Source organism: Morone saxatilis, unplaced genomic scaffold, assembly GCF_004916995.1.
Source record: "Morone saxatilis isolate NCDOM2014 unplaced genomic scaffold, NCSU_SB_2.0 Contig24, whole genome shotgun sequence".
Lineage (NCBI taxonomy): Eukaryota > Metazoa > Chordata > Actinopteri > Moronidae > Morone > Morone saxatilis.
This window is the reverse complement of record NW_023339807.1, coordinates 23117829-23127186: the sequence shown is the minus strand read 5'-3', so window position 1 is coordinate 23127186 and position 9358 is coordinate 23117829. Positions and strand designations below refer to the sequence as shown.

General features: G+C 40.1%; 1 protein-coding gene across 1 annotated transcript in view; it reads right to left on the bottom strand.

The window, feature by feature from the left end:
- Window positions 1-935: 935 nt before the first annotated feature.
- LOC118335381 (retinoic acid receptor beta-like) overlaps window positions 936-9358 on the bottom strand; it is a gene marked incomplete at its 5' end in the record, with an annotated part of 10072 nt that continues 1649 nt past the window's right edge. Inside the window, 5 exon segments of the mRNA XM_035671630.1 lie at window positions 936-2841; window positions 3843-4001; window positions 4158-4362; window positions 5719-5895; window positions 7289-7455. Coding sequence (XP_035527523.1) covers window positions 2684-2841; window positions 3843-4001; window positions 4158-4362; window positions 5719-5895; window positions 7289-7455 — 866 coding nt within the window.

Sequence of the window (9358 nt, the reverse complement as noted above, 5' to 3'; positions counted from 1 at the left end):
AAATACATACTGGATACCTACTGGTGCGGATAACAAGGGGGTAACAGATCCCTATTGGTCCTGCCTTGTTACCCAGTAAAAATACTACTGTACCCTGAAGACATCACATAGATACTCATTCACACCTTAAAAAAATACTTTCAGTGGGATTTATTTCTAGATCTTCTTCCCTTGTACCTACAGTATATAAAGGTGACCAATAAGTATTTTACTGATGCCCTGTACACATTAAATAATTACACAGTAACTTTTAGGCTGTAAAGTAAATCATCACTTATGTTAACTGTAATATTTTAATGTGAAAAGTAACAGCTGTCAGTAAAAGTACAATATCTCCATCTGAAGTGTTGCTGGAGTAAAATAAAAGTATTTTTGAAATGGAGTACTGTACTTAAGTAAATGTGATCTATTCCTCTGGTAGTGAGGGAGGTTCAACTGCAAAGAGAGTTTCATTTCCAAGAAGCTGGACAGTCAGAATCAAAATGCTGTTTATTATCTGCTATTTACACATTTTCTTATGTCTGTGCACAGAAATCATCTACATATGTTGTCATCTGTCCTATTTTTGCTCATTTGGCAGCAGAAACCTCCTTACTGATGACATTTTAGATAAATATGTGAAAAACCATTAAAACAGCCACGTCTTCTAAATAAATGTGGAGTTTATGTACCACTGAACAGATAAACTCAGTGGATTAACTGTGCTGCAATGCAGTTCCTCACAGGAACCACAGGGGGCAGTACGAACCTGCTTTTTGAGACAAGATGAACTGACCTCAAACAACCTCACAGCTCCTCCACATGAAACATATCCCGCTGCGTTGACTCAGGAACAACAAAAACCAGAAGCTTCAGTGGAAACATGAGACAGCAAAGTGAAATCCAGTAGACAAGACTTTAATAGATCAACGGAAATAATAAGAAATGTGCTCTGGTCCTGGTTGATCAATGATATGGAGGATTTTGGCACATTAACAGTAGGCACATGAGTTTTAACAGTACACAGGCAGCTTGATTAGCCCCTTACAGCGGATATTTCATACACTGAAACAACATCCTTTTGTTTCAACCATCAAACATTTGACCATTTTCTTCCTGTTGCACATTCTTTTTTTTTATTTCTCTGTTTTCTTTATTATTAGTATTATTTCTACAGTACAGTATATTTTATTTAGGTAAAATTTATGTACGTATATCTGTAAGAAGGTGATATCAAACACTGATGCAGTTTTTATGTAGAAAACATGTCTTTACAGAGCTCATCATAGTACGGTAAAAAAGATCTTTTCACACTGAAAACTGACCATTTCAAACAATGTACAGTTTAATGCCGCCTGGGATTCAAACTTTTAGGATATGTGTGAAAGTATTAAGGTGTGTATTGGCTCACTTACACTGTACAAACAGGTTTGATACTGCAAATCATTTACGCAGATTTCCAGCAAAATGTACCACAGCTGCAGGGGCGGATGTAGAGGGGCGGACACCACCTGGACGCCACAGTTTGGTGTCAAAAGCTGTCAAATTTAACACATTCATTTAGATTAATTTTAAGGATAACATGTTAAGACTCAGTGATAGGCTCAAGTTCAATGAAAGAAGACATGCATTTGGAGAAATGTCTGAAGATTTGGAAACAACGTACTGATTTCTAATGTCACCTTTAGATATTTCTATTAAATGCTTTACTAATGTGCCACAATAATGTCATGTTTTTGAGTGTTTTGAGCTTTTATAATTTTATTCATGTGATTTTTTGTGATTAAATCAGCCTATATTTCTGCCCCCCCATTAATATTTCTCTAGATCCGCCTCTGCACTAAGAAAGGGTTTGACTCTGAACCCTGACACCCATTTAGCAACAACAGTTATTCACATTCTTGCCGAGAGTGGGCGGAGTAGATTTATCCCACTTTTATGTCTGTCCGTTTGATATAAAGCTGGAGCCAGCAGCCGGTTAACTTAGCTTAGCACAAAGACTGGAAACGGGAGGGAAACAGCTAGCACGGTTACGTCCACAGCTATATACGTTTGTGAACTTTGTTAATGCTAGTTATGAACATTCATCTTTATGAGTAAAAACATCAAGTTTTTGCATTTACATTTCCCTTTTGAGCAGATAAATCTGCTTACTTCTCTAAAATGTGTTCCAAAAGTTAGTCCAGAGCTTTCTTTTTACACATGTGGGCGTCAATAAATTGTGTACAAACAGTAGACGTTGAGAAGTGAACGTAGTATATAGTATATGTAGTATGTAAAAAAGTCCATATGTTTGTTTTTACTAACTTTGCTACTCTAATGCTAAATGCATTGTTATTTAATGAGGTAAAAATTAATCCATGTGATATCTCATGAATGTATAAATACAGCAGAAGTTGCTGGGGGAGTTATTCCCAGTGGTTATGAGGCGTCTGCCAGGAGGGGTTAACATTTGTGATTAAAACATTACTGCATCATTCTCTCTTTTTTCCCCCTTTTGAAGCAGAACTCAAACTCAGAAATTAGCTCATCTTTCATCAGCGTAACTGTCTTTAAACACAGCGAGCGTGCACTGACAGTTCTCCAACCACTGAGGTAAGACACTGACTGCATCTGGAGTTTATACTGTTTAGTGTCTTCTCTGGGAGGGGAGGACGGGAGCCAATGTTCGTTGAGCGGCTTCAGTGTAAGAAGTCAGAGGCGTTCATGTGCTGTTGAGAGAAGCTGTGTTCGTGTGCGTGCTCGAGTTCTGCTCCTCCTCCGAGTGTTTCTCCAGGTTCTGCAGATCCTCCAGCATCTCCTCGATCAGTGGGGGCATTGAGCCCGGGATCTCCATCTTCAGCGTCACCACCCTCTCAGCTCCTGTGGATAGTGTTATTAGGTTATTAGATGATGTGTTACCATCCTACTGTCACAGATCTGTCACTGAGGATTAGAGCTACTAGACTCAGACTTACACACTGAATGCAGTAGTGAAGGGAGCAGGTATCCAAGAAAGAACAGCGTTATATAATATATATATAATTCTGGCAAGTTGTAACAAACTATAATCTGATCTCTTTCTCAAAGCATCTTTCTATCTTGATGGGAGACTGTTTTTAACCTACACACTTCCTGAGTCGATGTCTTTGCTCTCATTGTCTTTGCTACAAAGCTGCTGATACTGCTGGTTGGAAATGTACAGGCAGTGTCGTCTGCTGTGTACACAGGTCTCCAAGCTAATAGTGAATAGGAGTTTTCCTTTAAATAAATCCTATTTAACTTTTGATTACTGATAACATTTTAGATAAATATGTGAAAAACCATTAAAACAGCCATATGTCTTTTATAAATGTGGAGTTTATATACCACTGAACAGATAAACTCAGTGGATTAACTCTGCTGCAGTGCAGTTCCTCACAGGAACCACAAGGAGCAGTACGAACCTGCTTTTTGAGAGAAGATGAACTGACCTCAAACAACCTCACAGGCAGTGTTAACTTTTGCTGAACAGCAGCTATTGTGGTCATAAGTGGTAATTACAGAATGATGGGGAATGCTAAAATGTAGTGTAACAGTAGTACGACTGGAAGAATAATAAAGTCACATGAGGGGCTCAGTGATGTCCCATAATAACAAATATAAGCTACTGGTCATAGCAGACAAAGTAAGGCTGTAGCAATAAAACCCTTGAGTGTACTGAACCGTGTTTTACTACTTTTATAGGATAATAGTCTTCAGTTTTCTTCAGTCAAATGTTACATAATCTTGCTTTAATTTAAGTTTCTCTCACTTAAATGATTCTGCAAGTAGTTATAGTAGTTATTATACAATAATTTGAGGAACTTTATGGGGAATTATCGGGCAGCGCAGTGTTTTCTGACCTTTGGCGCTGATGCTGCGCAGGTCAGTGATCTTCATGAGGGCCTTGGGGAACATGAGGGGCATACTGGGCCGTCGTTTGCGGGAGTAAATCTTCAGCGCCTCCAGCAGAGGCTCCTGCAGCACCTCCACCTTAGATGGCTCCTCCAGGTCCTGACGGTCTGCTCAGACAGACGGAAAAGACAAATTTAAACATTAAACATTTTAACGTTTCCTTTCCAGGAGTGAATAATAATGTTAAAGGAATACTTGATAGTTCACTAGTTGGTTTATGTAACAGCTGTTCTCAGGTTGGACTTTCTCCTGAGCTTCAGTACCTCCAGAGACGAGACAGATGGCGCTGAGGAGGCCGCTCTCTGTGTCGTCCATCTGCAGCGGCAGCAGCTGGCCGGCAAACGTGAACACCTGATCCGTCAGCGGTCCAAATCCGGCGTTGTGGATCTGAGTGCGAGTCAGCGTCAGTCCGTCGGAAAAGGTCATGGTGTCCTGGTCTGGAGTGTAGCGAGTGCAAATCCTCAAGATCTGGATGGAAGAAGAACAGAGTCAGGAAGAGGAGGGTTTAATAAATATGGAGTTCAGGTTGTGATACTCCCACGATTGAGTGCTCACATTATTATAATATTGGACAGAAGAAGCCACAGGGAAGCTCTGAAACATATTTAAATGACCGCCCGTGTTTGTTCTAGATGTATTTTTAAATCACGCTTTGACGTCATGTTTGTACCCAAGTGTGCTTCTCCATTTCATTATCTTGTACATTTCATTTTTATCAAATTCAAGGAAAACAGATTAAATTAAATTAACAAAAGACAGGTGAATGTACTCCACCCAGCAGACATCAGATGTTTGTTTTCAATTAATTTGTACTGTAGATTCTCACTTTTTTTAGCCTCCACTGCAGAGAGGGCCAAGCTTTTACATGAGACTGTTCATCATTTCTAACTGTTTAATAAGTATAGTGTGTAATATATTAGAAAGATGGCTTCCTGTTTTCTGATCGGCACCTGTTTGCTTTGATAAGTTGATATTTCCGCCGTTTGCTCGTCATGCAAACGTAAAACTTCCCACATCTGTTCCAATACTTTGGTTTATGACCTTTGTTATGAGTATGCTCATAACAAAGCACTTCTGTGTCTAGATTCTGTTCTAGCATGACTTTTAGCTTTGTCAGCCTTTTCCTGTTAGAAGCTGTTTTGGTATGTGTAATGTGTCTAATTGTAAATCACATTTGAGACTTCACATTCAGGCAGGGCCATTTAAACATCAATCTAAACTTAATGCTGATTTACACTTTAATTAATTTTGATTACTCGGCACGGCCCTTGATGAATTACATTAATACAAATGTTCAGGAACACATGCATGGCCCACTGGACTGTTTATACTGCAGTGTAACATGATTAACAGAGTGGCAAAAGACCAGATAAGCAGAACTTGGCAAACAAAACTCCCCGAACACTTCATCAGAATAAAATCTGCAAAAATGAAACGCGACAGAGCTTTTGATCGTACATGGTACACTCCCCTGGTGCTATCAGAGAGCAGAGCGACTGATCAGGCCCTGATGGTGATGATGACAGACAGACTTGGCAGTGAATGATGGTGGAGAAGTAGGGAGGATAAAGGAGAGTGAAACATGTGACAGTCTGCCTCAGGGCGCTGTCTGTCTGCCAGCCTGCCTGTCAGTTTGTCTTTGGCACGAGTGCGGCTGACAACGTGAGTCAAGATCCACAGAAGGTGTGAGATGAATCGCAGTAGGTGAGCTGGGTGTGTGCGTTTAAGTGTTGGCCCCACCCAGTTTAAAAAATAAAACTATTTACAGCTCAATAACTGATTCCTCACTAAGTTTTTTAGAGTAGAAAGTTGTTTTAGACGTACCAGGATGTCCAGACAGGCAGTTTTGAGCAGAGTGATCTGGTCAGCGATGGTCAGGCCGGTGAAACCAGGCACACGCTTGGCAAACTCCACCACCTTCATGATGCACTTGGTGGCGAGCTCGCTGAACTTGTCCCACAGCCCGAGGTCCAGCTGGATCCTGTGGTCTGAGCTGGAGTTCTGGGTGCAGGAGAGAAGATGAAGAAAAACACATTAAAGACAATAAAATGATGATATGGTTATAAATATAACTTATAATCAACCAGGAAAACATGTTTTTATGGTGTCATAATGGATCATTTTCCTTCAGCTGTTGACTGGTTTACCACACAATGATAATCTAACTCTGACAACAACAAAAGCCGCCATGATGTTTACTTTCAGCTGTTTCTGTTTGTTCACCTCCTGTATTTTACCATATCTGTCTTTACTATAGCTGCTCCATGCTCCACTGTGTTGACTGGGTGGTTCTGTGTGTCTGCTGCTCGGTGCTGGGCAGGCAGCATAAAGTGGATTTTTAGAGATGCATCCTGCAACCAGTCAATGAGAGCGCTGAGCTGTAGCACTGCAGAGTCGAGGGCTTGTCATTGCGATTGAAACTTGTCTCATAAGCATAGTAATTTGATTTGATCATAAATGCAAAGTAGCAAAGTACAGACATTAACTTGACAACAACTACGACCTCTGCAGGTATTTAAGATTTCCTTTTTTAAGCATTTAATTCAGACAGGTTTAGGTTTCCACAGTGTTCATCAGTCACATTTTCTAATTACGCCCCAAACCAGGAAGTTTTCTTTATTCAACAGAACAATGAGTCAGTCAGTTTGTTACTCCTTCTGTATTTCCTGATTTTACTCATACTTCATTCATCACTTCTGCTGACTAACCAAACCACAAACAAAATGTGAAAAACACACCCTCACATTTTACACCAGGTGTACTTTACACTCTGTTGTGTTACACGGGAAAACTTTCAGGTTTTTTTTTTCTTACGAAATGAACGCGCAGTTATTCCTGTTTATTACGGTGCACATGAGTCACAGTTTGCATGAAGAACACTATGTGCTTTTCCTTTCCTGATCTTACTGCTGAGGTTTGAGACATGCATCATGGCTCTCTGTTGGTCCGTCCAAAGTCACACTTAATGATATTTACTCTTAAAGATCCCCTCTAGACATTTGTTACGACTGATGAAACAATAATGTCTGTTGATCTGTCCAACATCTTGGTTTCCAGCGTTGCGCCGTAACTACTTCCAAGGTCCTCCTAAAGATATATATACATACATATATATATATATATCTTTTGTAGATTAATAACTTGCCTTACACAGCAGTGTTTAATTGATTTAGTTTTGGGACAGTTTAGCAGCTTACATGCACATTTCTTTTTATGTTATATCTTCTATTGGCAGCCAAAATGTAAAATAACCTTTAAAATTCTTGTTGTCCTTCAGCTTCTCTCCATAAAATGCACAATCTAAATTAATTCCATCACTGGTCTTAGAGGACAGCTTTGATCTTTCCTCTCTGCTTTCTGATTCTGAACAGTCAGGTCTCATGGCGCAACTCACTGTGGTGTATTTTCCCAGCTGGCAGAGAGAGGGGAAGGTCTCTCTGTGAGCCCTGCAGATCTTCTCCACTATCAAGCCGAGCTCCGCCGTCAATTCGTACGTCTCCATGATGGTCATCTTCACCTCTTCCTTCTTCCCCTTCGTCCGGTTTCTGTCATTTCTCACTGCTGAGGGAAAAAGAGTGACACAGCTTTTGTTTAACAGGAGATACCTGAAACTAAACAAACTTTTTTAAGTTATTCTTTCTATAATTGAAATTGTAAGTTACACAGAAACGTGGCGGCCTCCATGGAGCGACCTGCGATGTCTGTAGATTAAAAAACGGATAGATCCAAAGATTCTTATATTCAGGTGATTATACACTAATGAAAACATACCTCCTAAATGTTACACACTGGACCTTTTAAGACATAATAATAAACTGAGATTTTAATCAGGGCATTAACAGCAGACCAAAAGTAAAAAAATATGTATGTGAATAGGAGTTTAATTACTGAGGTTTAAAGACCAGTCACTTAGGGTAACGCCTCCATCAAAACACAATGGATGTAAAAGGAATTTCAACAGTGGGGGTTTTAAAGCGTTTTAATAAAGATGTAGAGAACAGTTTCCATTGAAAGCAGCTGGCAGTGACCTGTGTGGATTATTCTGTTACTTCAGGGAGCACGTGAAGCCGGCTAACGCAGCCTAAACCAGGTTAACCTTTTATAACCGCTTCGGTAACGGTGTCAACATGTTTCAGTGTGTCCTACTGACTTGGCTCAGGCAGCTACGCACATGTCAGAGGAGCTCAGAATTATGCAACACCTCTCTGTCTCTGCCTCCCTCCCCCCCCTACAATCCTCCCTCTCTCTGTGTATGCCCTACATCCAGTCGTCATTGTGTAAACACCGCGAGTGAGATCATATTACTCACTAACAGAAACAGTTACATAGCATCCATCTGTCTGCTACATGTGATGTATTTATGTAATGTGTGTGTGTCTGAGTGTCGGGGAGCAACAGTGAGAACATGTGGATGGGTGGATCCTTTTTACTGCCGCCCTATCGAAGCCCGCAGCTCCCTCCACATAACACACACTCACGCTATCTAGGTCACTGCACTTGTGGGTAACACACAGTTTTGACTTTGTTTCTGTTCCACAATCGAGGCGCTAGAGTGCGGCTGGAGTTCACCGAGTCCTTCTCAATGAGTCATTTAAAAATCTATTTCATTCAACTCTAAAAAAGGAATATTTTTCACTGCTGCCACTGAACATGCAGTTGGTTTCAGTTTGACTTTCTGAGGTTGTAAGACTTCTATTCTCTCTCTTTTATACTATATGATAAAACATTAAATCTAATGAAACTGGTCTTTCTCTAGACACGTATTACAACATAAAGTCTGATGGAACAATAATGTCCTTCTACCTCAAAAAAATGACTATGATTATGCACATTATCTAAAGTTTTCCAACTAGACACAAGATGTCTCTGTAAATGCATTCTCGGTGTACGTGCAGTGGTGACTTCAAGTTTCACGCACTTGCACACTGGACCAGGCTTGACTTCCAAACTATTTGCAACGTCACAAATAATGCTCGTAGTTAAAATCTGATTATCAATGAGCTCAGAGAAACTTTCCACTTTCAGCAGATGAATGTGAAAACCTCCTTCTACTGTCAAACTCTGCACATACATCATTCAGCACAGTGAAGCAACCAGCTGTAGGAGCAAGAAGGAAAACATATTTGAGTGGACGGGGATTTTAAATCTATATCCAGCATCATATTTCACTTTCCTCGTTGAGCGACTGTTTCCTGCTTTATTGTGATTGATTTTCACAAAGCAACTCACTGCATTAATGCTATCAGTGCATTGTTTCAACAACACAGTTTCTGTGAGATTGGTAGGAGATTATTTTGGATATATATATAAACTTTAGGAGAGCAAACCCTTAACGCTGAAAAAACATTTGTCTTTATAAAGTTAAAGGAAGTCGGGGACGGATTTGTATTTAGCCTTTCTTGCACTGAGCTTTTATGAATCACTTATGTAACATGTGAAAGATAAACCTGAGCTGATAATTCAC